Source organism: Tachyglossus aculeatus, chromosome 9, assembly GCF_015852505.1.
Source record: "Tachyglossus aculeatus isolate mTacAcu1 chromosome 9, mTacAcu1.pri, whole genome shotgun sequence".
NCBI classification, from domain to species: Eukaryota; Metazoa; Chordata; class Mammalia; order Monotremata; family Tachyglossidae; genus Tachyglossus; species Tachyglossus aculeatus.
In genome coordinates this window covers 5678787-5694134 of record NC_052074.1, presented here as the reverse complement: position 1 = coordinate 5694134, position 15348 = coordinate 5678787, and the positions used below count along the sequence as shown (strand labels likewise).

Sequence of the window (15348 nt, the reverse complement as noted above, 5' to 3'; positions counted from 1 at the left end):
TTGGGTAAGTTTGGATCGTTTCATCACCTTAGTGTCAGTATCCAGCAGTATTGACTAATCCTAGTGCTCACAGTACTGCACAGAGAGGGGTTAAGGGAAGAATAAAAGGTCAGTGTTGCCTTCTAAGAGTGGTAAGAAACAAGGCACTCATTTGAGGTCATTCCAGGCAGGTGGAATAATGTGGAATGCTTTAGTGGCAGGACAATGTGAGCAAACAGGTTAGTCTGGCTAAAATGACAACAAGGAGTAGCAAATTTTTAAGCTAGTCAGGGATTTTTTACTGATGTGTGAGTGTCTACTGAGATCCCCTGTAGGTATCTGAAAAGTGAAATGGTCATTCAGTTGACTTAACTTTTTTAATTTTCTTTCCATTGTATAACATGAAGAGAAGTCAGCTATCAATCAGTTATATTGAGCACTTACTATGTGCAGAGCACTGTACCTAGCCGTCGGGAGAGTACAGTAAAACAGAATTAGCAAGCAGTCAGTAGTCATTGTGGAATCTGCAAGATGAGAAAAGAATGGCTTCCTTGTTTAAATTATTTTCAAGACATTTCTCAGAAAACTAATATTGAAGTTAATAACTAGCCATAACAGAAAGCTGGTAGATGTTGAAAGAACAATGGTGAAATGCCTGTTTAAAAAATTGGTGTGAGAACTGCTTTTTACATTCCTGTTTCTTCTACAATTTAAAGGTGTCATGAAAATGTCCTTGTGCTTTGTGAGTCCTTCAGTTTGTGTGTTCCATTATAGTCTGATGTATGAAAAAACTGCAGAAGGTCTGTGTTTGTGAACAGAAAGGTTTCACTTTCATTTTGATCAGTTCAAATTAAATGACTCAGTAGACTAGAGTTCACATACAGCTAATATTTAGGAGAGTGGATCCTTTTTTGGTCTCCCACCTGTTCTCTCTCCCCTTACCCCACACCTCCAATCTTTCTGCTTGCTCATTTCATGCTGTGTTGCTGAATATAAATTTTGCTTTGTGGTTTCCCTATATTGTGTGTAATAAGCTGTGTAATGTGCAAACTCTTGTCTGAGCAGGTGCTTAAATTTGAAGTCTTTTTTTAGTTCTTAGTCTACTTGATTGCTGAGTTACTGTTCTAAAATCTAAATATGTCAATTATTTTGAGCACTTAACTTTAATATGCAATTTATTTTAGTTTTAAGAATATTCAAGGATGGGGAAAAAGCACAACTTCTCCATTTCATTGTTTCTTTGTTCCAGTAATTATCAGCCTGGCATCGAGGTTATAATTCACAATCAAAATAACTTCTTTAATTTAAGACCATTTCTATTTATTAGATTTTCTAAGGGTGCAGGAAATTAAGCAGGCAGCTAGGTTCCTCTTTATAACTTCTTAGTTCTCTCCTTGGGCTAAATAATTCCAGTTTTAACTGTCCTTCTTTAATACCTGTTTTCTATTCCTTCAATCATTTTTGTTACTCTTACAGACCCATTTGGATGTCTTCAATTCCTTTTAAAAGTACAAGGGCCAATTCCAAGCACAATACTCTAGTAAGAGTCTGGCCAGTGCAGAGAAGAGGGTGTTATAAAAAAACTAATTTCAAATTCAGTCGTATTTATTGACTGCTTATATAAAAAACAGTCGCATTCCCTGCCCACAATGAACTTACAGTCTAGAGGGGGAGACTTTCTTACTCCTGTTACTATAACTGAGTATATATTGGTATTTTTAATGAACAGTTTATTTCAAATTGAGAAAAACTATGACTTCTTGATATTTTTCTGCTCTGGTGCTCAGGCAGTGTTTTCCTTTTCCGTAGTCATGGTGTATGTTTTTGTAATCCTGTTCCTAATTTCTAAGGGTCACTTTGAAAAATTTTTTTTGTATTCCAAGACTTTTAGCAACCTCACATTAATTAGCATATTTTCAATTCCTTTGCCCAGGTTTTCAAGAAAGGTAGTGAATAGAACTAGAACCAGACTTGGTTCTTGTACACTGGGGGCCACCCTCTAGGCTGCATTTTAGGCTTGATCTACCTCAGTCAATCAGTGGTATCTATTATGTGTTTACTGTGTGCCGAGCACCGTTCTATACTAACCAGTGATTTGGTCAAGAACCTCCTTTCTCAACCCGTTGGTGAGAATCGAAACCAAAGTTCTGCTTTCCCTATATTTTCATTGTTTTTTGACCAGAATTATTATAAATGAATATCTAATCTCTGCCGGCGTAGAATTACTTAGAGGTAGGATGACAATGTTGTTCCCACATAGAAGACTAGAAACGTTACAGAGGCAGCTTTCAAGTAAAGACATGGTATTTTAGCAAGAGATTAAATAACTCTGTGATTCTCAGTTAAACCTAAACTAATGGAGAACCCTCTGCCTAATAACCACAAAGAAGATATTCTCCTTCTTATTGAGAAATTGAGAGAGGTGTGATGATAGGGATCAAACCACAAATTAATTAGCGAATTTATTTCAGGGTTATTACTGTCAGTTCAACCCCACCTTTTCAACAGCCTCTAATCTTTGTAGAGTCTTCCTTGTACAGGAGTTTTGAATTTAGTTCTTGTTTTCTGTTTATAGTCTCCAGCACTAGGAAGTAACAAAATGTGCTTGTCCTATTTTTAGGTTCAGGGTAAGGACCCCTCAGTGGAAGTCACCCAGGACCTCATCGATGAGTCAGAAGAAGAACGCTTCGAAGAAATGCCTGAAACCAGTCATTTGATTGACCTTCCTACATGTGAACTCAACAAACTTGAAGAGATTGCTGACCTAGTTACCTCCGTTCTCTCCTCACCCATCCGAAGAGAAAAGTTGGCACTGGCCTTGGAAAACGAAGGCTACATTAAAAAACTACTGCAGCTTTTCCAAGTTTGTGAGAACCTAGAGAACACTGAAGGCTTGCATCATTTGTATGAAATTATTAGAGGGATCTTGTTCCTAAATAAAGCAACTCTATTTGAGGTGATGTTTTCTGATGAGTGTATCATGGATGTCGTGGGATGCCTCGAGTATGACCCTGCTTTGGCTCAGCCCAAAAGACACAGGGAATTTTTGACCAAAACAGCAAAATTTAAGGAGGTTATTCCTATAACAGACTCTGAACTTAGGCAAAAGATCCACCAGACTTACAGGGTACAATACATTCAGGATATCATCTTGCCAACGCCATCTGTTTTTGAAGAGAATTTTCTTTCTACCCTAACTTCCTTTATTTTCTTCAACAAAGTTGAAATTGTCAGCATGTTGCAGGTAAGTGAGCCTAAGAAGGTATTTTAGAATTCTGTTTTGTGACTTCGTTATAACTCTGATGAACAAATGTAACGTCTTTTGTTCTCTGTTAAATTACATGTAATGTAATGACCTATTTCAACCATTTCAGTAAGTGTTTTTTTATTCTAGTTATGCCACTTTCTATTCTTTTAATTAGCCAATGTTAACTCCGTTTGAGACATCTGATTTTAGTTTCTATGAACTCTTTTGATTTTAATCAGTCCTGCGGTGCCATGGCTGCTTTGAAGGATGGGATAAATGTGAAATTACAGTACACCATTTTCAGTTTTAGGTTGGGGAGGGTTACAGGTTTTTTGTGTTTTGGTTTTTATTCTTACTGGTCTTGTCAGATTTTTGAGTCCTGAATAAACAACAGGCGTGATTTTTGAGAATTCCTTTATGTGGTGGGTTTTCATGATTTCAATTGTAAGCCTCTTGAAGTAGTTTTAAAGGGTCCGCTGGCATCCAGACTTGCGTTTTGGGGAAGAGCTGCTCGTTAGGAGTGTTTCCTATGGCCTGAAGCTGAGTGCCTGCATTCTGACTTTAGGCTTTCTCTGCCACAATCCAGGCTGCCATGTTTTCATGTTAGATTTTACTCCTTTCTCTAAAGGTTATGTTCAGACAGAATAATTGCTTATGACTGCTTTTTGTCTCATTTTATCTAGAGATAAAAAGCTTAGGCTCGCCCAGGCCTAGAGAAGCTAGAGAAGGAACTTCTTAGAATTTGGCTCAGCTGCCTCAAAGACCTTTTAAAATTCCAAGCACGATGATCTTCCTGAGAGCTAAATGTGTTTTTTGAAAATGTTTGGATTTGAGTTTCTTCAAGTAAAATTTGAGGACAGTTTTATTTGAATTTCATGAGCAAATATGAGGAATATCTCCATATGAAATTCTGAAAAGATGAGGCAGGGAGACTATTAGTAGATCCATAGTTACTGTTCCAAAAGAGGATCCTCTCAAATAGTCCTCTCTCAAATGTTGTACCGTATCCATTTTCCATCATTGGGACGGCCTCTTGGAATGAACTATTTTTCCTTATTTAACTACCTTCTTTGGACCCATCTAACCTCGGGCAGTTGGCCTTAAATTTCCTAATTAGTCAGAACCTTAGTGGTCTTTGAAGACCCTCCACTTGAACCTTATTATGCCTTCAGCTTTCTGTAATTTTGAGAACTTATTGCATGGGAACTAACTATAGCTCACCATAGGGAGAAGAAGCAGCAGCGTGGACTAGTCGGATAGACTTGGGAATCCGAAGGACCTAGGTTCTAATGCTGGCTCCACCACTTGTCTGCTGTGTGACCTTGGACAAGTCACTTACACTCTTCTGGACCTCAGTTACCGCATCTGTAAAATGGGGAGTAAATCTGTGAGCCCTATGTGGGACAGAGACTGTGTCCAATCTGATTACCTTGTGTCTACCCCAGCATTTAGAAGAGTGCCTGGCATATAGTAAAAACTTAACAAATATCATAAAAGATAAGGGAAAGAATGGCTAAACAGTATCTTGATTATGTGGGAAAATTGAGAAGCACTGTGGTCAAGTGAATAGAGCACGGGCTTGGAAGTCAGAAGGACCCGGTTCTAATCCCAGCTCTACCACTTGTCTACCGTATGATGTTGGGTAGATCATTTCACTTCTCTGGGTGTCAGTTACCTCATCTGGAAAATGGGGATTAATACTCTGAGCCCCACGTGGGACATTGACTGTGTCTGACCTGATTAGGTTGTATCTACCCTAGTGCTTAGTACAGTGCCTGGCTCATAGAATGTGCATAACAAGTGTTTTTAAAAATAAAAAACCCAATGACAAAAAAAAAACCCTTCTCAATACCAGCTCAGCCTTAGGCTTCTAAAGAAAACATAGTGAAATTGGTTGACGGTTTGTAATTGAATGCAGGGGCCACACCGCATCCAGTAATTGTTTAGGAGGGTCTTCAATGGAGCCATAGAAGAGGATTTGGAAAGAGCAATGTTGAGCAGATTAGGGGAGAACTGGAAATATTAGGGCACCCCCTAATGTGTTTGTTGTTCCTTAAACATCCAAACTTATTTTAAGGGGTGATTTGGGGCTTTAGAGGAGATTGTTTCAGATGTCTTTATTGAAGAACCCGAGACCAGCACGTAAATCCAAGATATCAGACGTACAACTTTCTTATGAGGATTGGGAACCTCTTCCATTTTATAAGTCTATCATCTACTTTGTTGGAAGAAGCTGAGGAAAAACTGTAGTGTATCTTCTCTGTTTAATTGTTTCCAAGATAAATGTACGAGAGAATTTGAAAACCTGTTTTCTGTGTAAAGGGTAACTGACTTTGGGAACAGCATCCACATCTCATAGAGTTTGATTTAAAGGATGACTTCCTGTTGAATGAAAAAAGATCACAGAAAACTTACCAGGTGGCCTAAATAAGCAGATTGGATGGTTTGATACTCAGGTTTCAGGAATCCACTCCTTAAATTTTAATTTACAAGTACAGTATGGTACTCACTAGCAGTTGTCCAGAGCACGGAGCTCTTGTATCTTCCATAGATCCAAGCTCTAGACGTAGAGGTTGATGTTTCTTTGTGCCCTGTGATGTCGAGCCTTCAGCATTGGGAAGTGCGTGGGGGCACTACTAGGAAAGAAATCTACTTGAATAATTTTGCATGCCTTCTTGATAACTGTAAATAGAATGTGATGACGTTGGAAATGTCCAAAGATGTGTTTTAAAATAGTTTTAAAAAGCTGGCTTTGCCGGTATTTCTTAGTGTACTGTCTGGTGAGGCGTTATTGGCTTTTATTGTACTGCTGATGAAATCCACTTTTCCGACTTGAGGTAGGAATTGTTGGAGCTGTGACTGTATTATTGGGGGTGGGGTTTTTCTTTAAAGATTATCATCGGTAGATCCTAATATCTCGTTCTCCATTTGGATAACAGGAAAGCATGTTTAATTTTGTGTTCTAGAAAAATAGCCATCTGTTGCCTAGAGCTTTTTATGATAATCCAGTTTCTTAAATCTTCTTATTTTAATTTTTTATTTTAATTTTTTTTTAAAGCAACCTTCGCACACCATCACTCAGCATTTTACCTGCCCCTGAAACTCAGGAACAGAGTTGATTGGTGAGGCCCTCAGACCCATAGAGGATCTTCCTATATAGATGCCTACTCAGGCTTTCATCCACTTAACCAGTCAATCTGTGGCATTTATTGAGTGCTTACTGAGCAAAACACTGTACTTTGTTAGCTTCTTCTTAGCTTTGTTAGCTCACCTCCTCCAGGAGGCCTTTCCAGACTGAGCCCCTTCCTTCCTCTGCCCCTCGTCTCCCTCTCCATTCCCCCATCTTACCTCCTTCCCTTCCCCACAGCACCTGTGTATATGAATATATATTTGTACATATTTATTACTCTATTTATTTATTTATTTTACTTGTACATATCTATCCTATTTATTTTATTTTGTTAGTATGTTTGGTTTTGTTCTCTGTCTCCCCCTTTTAGACTGTGAGCCCACTGTTGGGTAAGGACTGTCTCTCTATGTTGCCAACTTGTACTTCCCAAGCTCTTAGTACAGTGCTCTGCACACAGTAAGCACTCAATAAATATGATTGATTGATTGATTTGCCTGCTTCAAGTGGGCACTTCATTGAGCCAGCCCTGCTTGTGTCACTGCCTGTTCTCTTCCTCACCATGTGTCTTTAAGGCATTTGAAGGAAATGTTGCAGGCTGGCTGTGTAGACTTTGATGATGATGGCATTTATTAAGCACTTACTGTGTGCAAAGCACTGTTCTAAGCGCTGGAGAGGTTACAAGGTGATCAGGTTGTCCCACGGGGGGCTCACGGTCTTAATCCCCATTTTCCAGAAGAGGTAACTGAGGCACAGAGAAGCTAAGTGACTTAACCAAAGTCACACAGCTGACAATTGGCGGAGCCGGGATTTGAACCCCTGACCTCTGACTCCAAAGCCCGTGCTCTTTAGACTAGCCACACTGCTGCCTTGATTGGTGTAATGGGTACAGACCCAGGTGCAATTCTGTTGAGCACTAACTGTGTGCAGAGCACTGTACTAAGCACTTGGGTGAGTACAATATAACAGACATTTCCTGCCCACAATCATCATCATCATCAGTTGTATTTATTGAGTGCTTACTATGTGCAGAGCACTGTACTAAGCGCTTGGGAAGTATAAATTGGCAACATATGGAGACAGTCCGTACCCAACAGTGGGCTCACAGTCTAAAATGAATTTACAGTCTAGATATTCACCCTTTCTTCAGCCCCGCAGCACTTATTTGCATATAATAATAATGGTATTTATTAAGCACTCACTACGAGCAAGACACTGTTCTAGGCACTGGAGCGGATACAAGCAAATCGGATTGGACACAGTCCCTGCCCAGTGTGGGGTGCTCAGTCGCAATCCCCTTTTTACAGATGAGATAACTGAGGCACAGAGAAGCAACTTGCTCAAGGTCACACAGCAGACAAGTGGCGGAGCTGGGATTAGAACGCATGACCTTCTGGCTCCCAGGCCGTGCTCTCTCTCTGCAATTTATTTTAATGTCTGTCTCCCCCTCTAGTCTGTAAGCTCATTGTGGGCAGGGATTGTATCTACCTACTCTATTGTACTGTACTCTCCTAAGGGCTTAGAACAGGACAGAAGTGCTCAGTAAATACCAGTGATTGGTGCAGATAGCAGAACCTCCAATGCGCATTGTGTTGTCTACAAAGAGGGCTGGGTTCCTCCATCTAACACACTTTTCCCCAGGCTCTGTTTAATATCCTTTTCTGGTGGTAGGAGATACGGGAGCAGTGAAAGGGGGAGTGGCACAATTATTCCTTCTCCCCGCTCCCTGTCCTGTGATATTCTTCCTCATCACAGGACAGAGCTAGGTGTAATATTTGTGGCATTTCAGCTTTGGGGTTCTTTCCCACCATAGCTCCAAAACTTTCTTGGTAATCTTCAGAGTTTCTCTTTGAAGGTGGGTGGGGCATGTAGTAAGCGCTTAACAAATGCCGTTTACAGAAATTAAAGAATGCTGGCAGAGAGCTTCGATCAAGTAATGATATGGATTGAGCGCTTACCGTTGAGTGACAGAGAAGCAGCATGGCTCAGTGGAAGGAGCCCAGGATTTGGAGTCAGAGGTCATGGGTTCAAATCCCAGCTCCGCCACTTGTCAGCTCTCTGACCTTGGGCAAGTCACTTCATTTCTCTGGGCCCCAGTGACCTCATCTGTAAAATGGGGATGAAGACTGTGAGCCCCCTATGGGACAACCTCATCACCTTGTAACCTCCCCAGCGCTTAGAACAGTGCTTTGCATGTAGTAAGCGCTTAATAAATGTCATTAAAGAAATCAATCAATCAATCAATCAATCAATCGTATTTATTGAGCGCTTACTATGTGCAGAGCACTGTACTAAGCGCTTGGGAAGTACAAATTGGCATCACATAGAGACAGTCCCTACCCGATAGTGGGCTCACAGTCTAAAAGGGGGAGACAGAGAACAGAACCAAACATACCAACAAAATAAAATAAGTAGGATAGAAATGTACAAGTAAAATAAATAAATAAATAAATAAACAGAGTAATAAATATGTACAACCATATATACATATATACAGGTGCTGTGGGGAGGGGAAGGCGGTAAGGCGGGGGGATGGAGAGGGGGACGAGGGGGAGAGGAAAGAAGGGGCTCAATCTGGGAAGGCCTCCTGGAGGAGGTGAGCTCTCAGCAGGGCCTTGAAGGGAGGAAGAGAGCTAGCTTGGCGGATGGGCAGAGGGAGGGCATTCCAGGCCCGGGGGATGACGTGGGCCGGGGGTCGATGGCGGGACAGGCGAGAGCGAGGTACAGTGAGGAGATTAGTGGTGGAGGAGCGGAGGGTGCGGGCTGGGCAGTAGAAGGAGAGAAGGGAGGTGAGGTAGGAGGGGGCGAGGTGATGGACAGCCTTGAAGCCCAGGGTGAGGAGTTTCTGCCTGATGCGCAGATTGATCGGTAGCCATTGGAGGTTTTTGAGGAGGGGAGTGATATGTCCAGAGCGTTTCTGGACAAAGATAATCCGGGCAGCAGCATGAAGTATGGATTGAAGTGGAGAGAGACACGAGGATGGGAGATCAGAGAGAAGGCTAGTGCAGTAGTCCAGACGGGATAGGATGAGAGCTTGAATTAGCAGGGTAGCGGTTTGGATGGAGAGGAAAGGGCGGATCTTGGCAATGTTGCGGAGCTGAGACCGGCAGGTTTTGGTGACGGCTTGGATGTGAGGGGTGAATGAGAGAGCGGAGTCGAGGATGACACCAAGGTTGCGGGCTTGTGAGACGGGAAGGATGGTAGTGCCGTCGACAGAGATGGGAAAGTCAGGGAGAGGACAAGGTTTGGGAGGGAAGACAAGGAGCTCAGTCTTCGACATGTTGAGCTTTAGGTGGCGGGCGGACATCCAGATGGAGATGTCCTGAAGGCAGGAGGAGATGCGAGCCTGGAGGGAGGGGGAGAGAGCAGGGGCAGAGATGTAGATCTGGGTGTCATCAGCGTAGAGGTGATAGTTGAAGCCGTGGGAGCGAATGAGGTCACCAACGGAGTGAGTGTAGATTGAGAACAGAAGGGGACCAAGCACTGAACCTTGGGGAACCCCCACAGTAAGAGGATGGGAGGGGGAGGAGGAGCCTGCAAAAGAGACTGAGAAAGAACGACCGGAGAGGTAAGAGGAGAACCAGGAGAGGACGGAGTCTGTGAAGCCAAGGTCAGATAACGTGTTGAGGAGAAGGGGGTGGTCCACAGTGTCAAAGGCAGCTGAGAGGTCGAGGAGGATTAGGACAGAGTATGAGCCGTTGGATTTGGCAAGCAGGAGGTCATTGGTGACCTTTGAGAGCGCAGTTTCCGTGGAATGAAGGGGACGGAAGCCAGACTGGAGGGGGTCGAGGAGAGAGTTGTTGTTGAGGAATTCTAGGCAGAAAGAAGAGAACTGCAGAAGGCAGAGGGGGAAGAGCTTAGAAGCAACATGGCCTAGCGGATAGAGCATGGGCTGTCTGTGGGATATGACTAGGGCAGGTGTTCGAGGCCAGAGGCAGGATGTGGGGGAGAGATCCGCGGTGACATAGACAAGCTCGAGGTACAGTGAGTAGTTTGCCATTATGTTGCCAACTTGTACTTCCCAAGCGCTTAGTACAGTGCTCTGCACACAGTAAGCGCTCAATAAATACGATTGATGATGATTAGAGGCGACAAGGACTCGTGGTCTTTGAAATCCATTCTACACTCCCCCGAGTGCCTGTTTCTCTAACTTGTGATGTTTCATGCTTCTATCATTATTTATTTTTATGTGTCAAGTTAAGGCTCGGATTCTTGAAAGAACATCTTGAACTTGCAGGATATTTTTCACAGCACTAAAATTCCGGGGCCTGACGTTTTATTAATTGGTATGGAGTTGTATCTGAAAATACCCAAGAGTGTCAAATCCACTATTTTTTCTTCTAATTTATAATGAATATGCCCATTTATCTTCCAACTGTCAATGCTGAGCCATTGGTTTCTGCCACAGAGATAAAGGTGTATTAAGTGTAATTCCTTAATGCCTTTCACAATATATTATAGTAATTGTTATTTACTATGCAGGAAGATGAGAAATTTTTGTCTGAAGTTTTTGCACAGTTAACAGATGAAGCTACAGATGACGACAAACGGCGTGAACTGGTAAGTTATTCCTTCCGAAGTGGAAAAGAGCTGAATTTAAGATCTATCTATGTAGATTTTTATAAGGAATATAGTCCTAGCTCTCATTCAGGAATCAGATAAGATCAGATAAAATAATTGCATTCCTCTTGGAAGCAGCATGGCTTAGTGGAGAGAGCACAGGCATGGGAGTCAGAAGGACCTGAGTTCTAATCCCGGCTCCGCCACAAGTCTGCTGTGTGACCTTGGGCAAGTCACTTCACTTCTCTGGGCCTCAGTTACCTCATCTGTAAAATGGGGATTAAGATTGTAAGCCCCATGTGGGACAGGGACTGTGTCCAACCTGATTAATTTGTATCTACCCCAGCGCTTAGACCGGTACTTAAACCAGTGCTGGGCACGTAGTAAGCACTTAGCAAGTACCATTAGTATTATTAATAAAGGTTATTAATATATTATGTTTAAATAAGTGGCATAAAATGAGCAGACCGACTCAGACACCTCAAGAAATATTTATCTATTTAGGACTAAGTGACCGATTTTATGTAGCGTATGAACCAGGCAGTAACTTTTAGTAACATGGGGGTTATGATGTTGATGACTCATTGCTTCTGATATTCTGTATTTTGTCCAGATAGACAAGAATTGTCAAAAGAACTCTCCCTGTTTCCCCAATAGTATGTTGTGTCTCAAAATGCTTAATGAAAACACACACTGTATAAGAACAATGAGAGTCATTGTTTTTAAGTATGCTTTTGTGTAAACATTGTGTATTTTAGGACAAAAAAATGTACGTACGTTTCAATTAATATATTTGCTTAGTCCCGTGAGTAATGGATTTGAGGGGAATCCAAGATGGATTATGATTAAAATCCTGTACCCTATTTATCAAATGATTGTACCATTTTTGGCTATGATTCTTGGTTAACTCCAGATAATTATGCTGTAAGGTGTTTGGTTTGTTAATTTGCGTGCATGCCATTTTAGGAGAGAATGGAGGTGAATTATCATCTGGAAATGATGCTTTCATTTTATATGAAATGTTTCTGGGCATTTTGTTTTGATTTTTAGATCGTTGAAGAAATGCCTTTGAGAGTAAAGGCATACAGTGAGAAAGTGAATTAACAGTTGCTGTTAGTGTGGGGGGAAAAAATCCCCTACAGAATGGAAACTTTGGTTCTTTTTGCTCATATCGAAGCTCACTATTTTAATTCTCTCTTTAATGTTGCAGTGTACATTTTTTATGAATGAATGTGTACAATAATGTCCTTAGGATATTAACCAACTGTAATGATGTAAATTTGCACAGGATATGCGTTCTATTAAGTGTCCAGTTTAATGGGAATAAGAGTATACTTTCATAATTGTTGCATTATTAATATTCTTTTCTAAATCACAGGTTAATTTTTTCAAGGAGTTCTGTGCATTTTCTCAGACATTACAACCTCAGAACAGGGATGCATTTTTCAAAACTTTGGCAAAGTTAGGAATTCTTCCTGCTCTTGAAATTGTAATGGTAAGTATATCCTTTTGTTGTGAAATTCTAACAGAGAAATCGTATAACCGTGAGGGCAGGTTTTAGTGGAGCTCTTCCTCTGTCTATCCCGATAGGTGGGTTTTGCTAACCCTAGGCAGGGTGGTATGTTGGGAGGGCAAGGTGGAGAGGAGCAGTCCCCTCTAGAATTGGGACTACGGCATCCTGCTTTTTTAGGGCTATTATGACTTTATCAGCCTATAAAAATAGTTCATATTTAGAACTACACAGTGGAATTTCCCAATTTTCTTAATAGCAGATTTGGGGGCGAAAGCATGCCTTTAGATATATTCCAATTGAAATTTTAGTAAACTCGAAAGCTCACATTTTCAGAAGATTACATAAACTGTGATTTTTTTTTTAGCGTAGTCAATGAAATGCATTTTCTTGCTTCCAAGACATCCGTCTAAATAGGAAGATGAGAATCACACATCTGCGTCAGTACATAAATACATAAGCTCGCAGCTGTACAGACAGATGTGACCACTTAGGCGCATTTATGCCACAAGGGAAACGTGGTCTTTGGAAATGAGGTGTTAGGTTTAAGTGCTTCGTAATTGAGGGAAAGGGGGTTTTAAAGGACGGAGTGGAACTGGCTTGGCGGCGCAGGAGGGGAGCTCTTACGTGAAGGATGGCTGAGATGGAAGAGCAACTGAGGAAAAACAGCGAGGAAGTTTGTGTAACTGAAGGCAGGAGGTATGCAGACTGGCGGCAGGGATAGAACTCTATCATCAGTCGTATTTATTGAGCGCTTACTATGTGCAGAGCACTGTACTAAGCGCTTGGGAAGTACAAATTGGCAACATATAGAGACGGTCCCTACCCAACAGTGGGCTCACAGTCTAAAATGGGGAGACAGAGAACAAAGCCAAACATACTAACAAAATAAAATAAATAGAATAGATATGTACAAGTAAAATAAATAGAGTAATAAATATGTACAAACCTATATACATATATACAGGTGCTGTGGGGAAGGGAAGGAGGTAAGATGGGGGGATGGAGAGGGGGACGAGGGGGAGAGGAAGGAACGGGCTCAGTCTGGGAAGGCCTCCTGGAGGAGGTGAGCTCTCAGTAGGGCCTTGAAGGGAGGAAGAGAGCTAGCTTGGCGAATGGGCAGAGGGATTGGGGGCATTCCAGGCCCAGGGGAGGACGAGGGCCGGGGGTCGATGGCGGGACAGTTGAGAACGAGGTACGGTGATAGTGCAGTTCCTCCAGCCACTACAGAGCAGGCAAATGCCCAGGAGGGGCCCTGTGACCCTCCACTGGATTTCTTTCTGTCAAAAAATAACTACCGAGTTGAGTTGGCTGACCATCTAGAGGTCCCGACTCAATCAATCAGTCCTATTTATTGAGCGCTTACCCTGTGCAGGGCACTGTACTAAGCACTTGGGAGAGTGCAACGCAACGATATAACACACGTTCCCTGCCCAGAACAAGCTTACAGTCTAGAGGGCTGCTGTAAACAGCCGGAGGACTAAGCCTTGTGCTTCCTCACTTCAGGTGATGAGGCTGCATATATGGGTGGGAATGTAGCCGTCAGGTTTCCCTCTTTTTCTTTCCAGTGCTCAGCTGTATCAGGTGGATAAGAGGAAGTTAGGCTAAAACAGGCAATTAAGCACTCGGGCATAGTTCTCCCACTGGTTGGGGTGCATATATAAAGTGCTATTTTAGGCAGCGGTGGTGTTTTCCGATGATGTTATTTATGAAGCATTTTATGATATACCAAGCGCTGTGCTAAATGATGGGGTAAATACTAGATTATCCGATTGACCACACTCCATGTCCCGCCCAGTGCTCACAGTTGAAGCGGGAAGGAGAACAGGTATTTTATCCCCATTTTACATATGGTGAAGCTGAGACACAGAGAACTAACTTGACCCAGGTCTCCTTACACCCAGTCCTGCCTCTTATTGTACTCTCACTAGTGTTCAGTACAGTGCTCTCCATGCAGAGGATGCTCAATAAATAGTACTGATTGTTTGGTCTTAAGGCCAGGTGGTTAAGGAGTTTGGAGGCGATGCACTAGGTGCGATGGGGACTTAAAGGGGTAGTGACCAGTCCAGAGGCATGCTTATATAGAAGGCGATTTTGCTGGCGGGGTTTAAGATTGATTAAAGGAGGAAGTGGAAGAGAAGCAAGAGGAGACCCAGAGGCAGAAAGACTGGCAAGGAGATAATAAACAGGCCTAGACCAAGTCTTTGGTTCAGAAGGTTAGGCTAGTTTTGTGCATTGCTAGGGCAGAAGAAGTTGGATCTGCTGCTAATTGACTTCTTAATCCCTTTGGCTCTTCGTACGCACTCACGTTGTGAGGCTAAGGACTGGAAATATTGTATCCCCAGCAGCGAAGGGAAAATGAGCCGAGAGGAGCCTTTTATGGAGCAAAAAATGAGCTGAGCCTTCACTTTGTTTATCTTTATCTGTGTCTGGACATGGAGGTTTTCTGCAGACCAAGAGAAATAGGGTCTAGGCTAAAGAGTAAGACAAAGGTCGGGATTGGAGTTGTAAATCTGGGCGTTGTATGCTTAAAGGTGGTAAAGTCTTCTGTTCAAATGATAAAAATCTTGGAGAAAATTGGAGACATTGCTCAGGATCAAGTCCCAGGAGTTAGGAGGTCAGGATTAGGAGAAGGAGTCGCCCAAAGAGATCCGGAAGAAACAGTGAGAGAGGTGGAGGACCAGGGAAGGACACTGGTCTCTGAAACTAAGACTGGAGAGTATGTCTGGGAGGATCAGGTCAAAAGCATGGCATAGTGGCTTGGGAGTCTGAGGTCGTGGGTTCTAATCCCAGCTCCGCCACTTGTCAGATGTGTGACTATGGGCAAGTCACTTCACTTCTCTGTGCCTGTTACCTCATCTGTAAAATGGGGGTTAAGACTGTGAGCCCCACGTGGGACAACCTGGTTACCTTATCTCTACCCCA

The 15348-nt window shown here is 42.5% G+C and overlaps 1 protein-coding gene across 2 annotated transcripts in view; it reads left to right on the top strand.

Moving 5' to 3' along the window:
- Positions 1–15348, top strand: part of PPP4R3B (protein phosphatase 4 regulatory subunit 3B) — a 56933-nt gene that overhangs the window by 23666 nt on the left and 17919 nt on the right. For both annotated transcript variants that reach the window (XM_038750959.1, XM_038750958.1), the window contains exons 4-6: positions 2600–3223; positions 10836–10913; positions 12292–12408. In XM_038750959.1, the coding sequence (XP_038606887.1) occupies positions 2600–3223; positions 10836–10913; positions 12292–12408 (819 nt within the window). The remainder of the gene's footprint in view (positions 1–2599; positions 3224–10835; positions 10914–12291; positions 12409–15348) is intronic.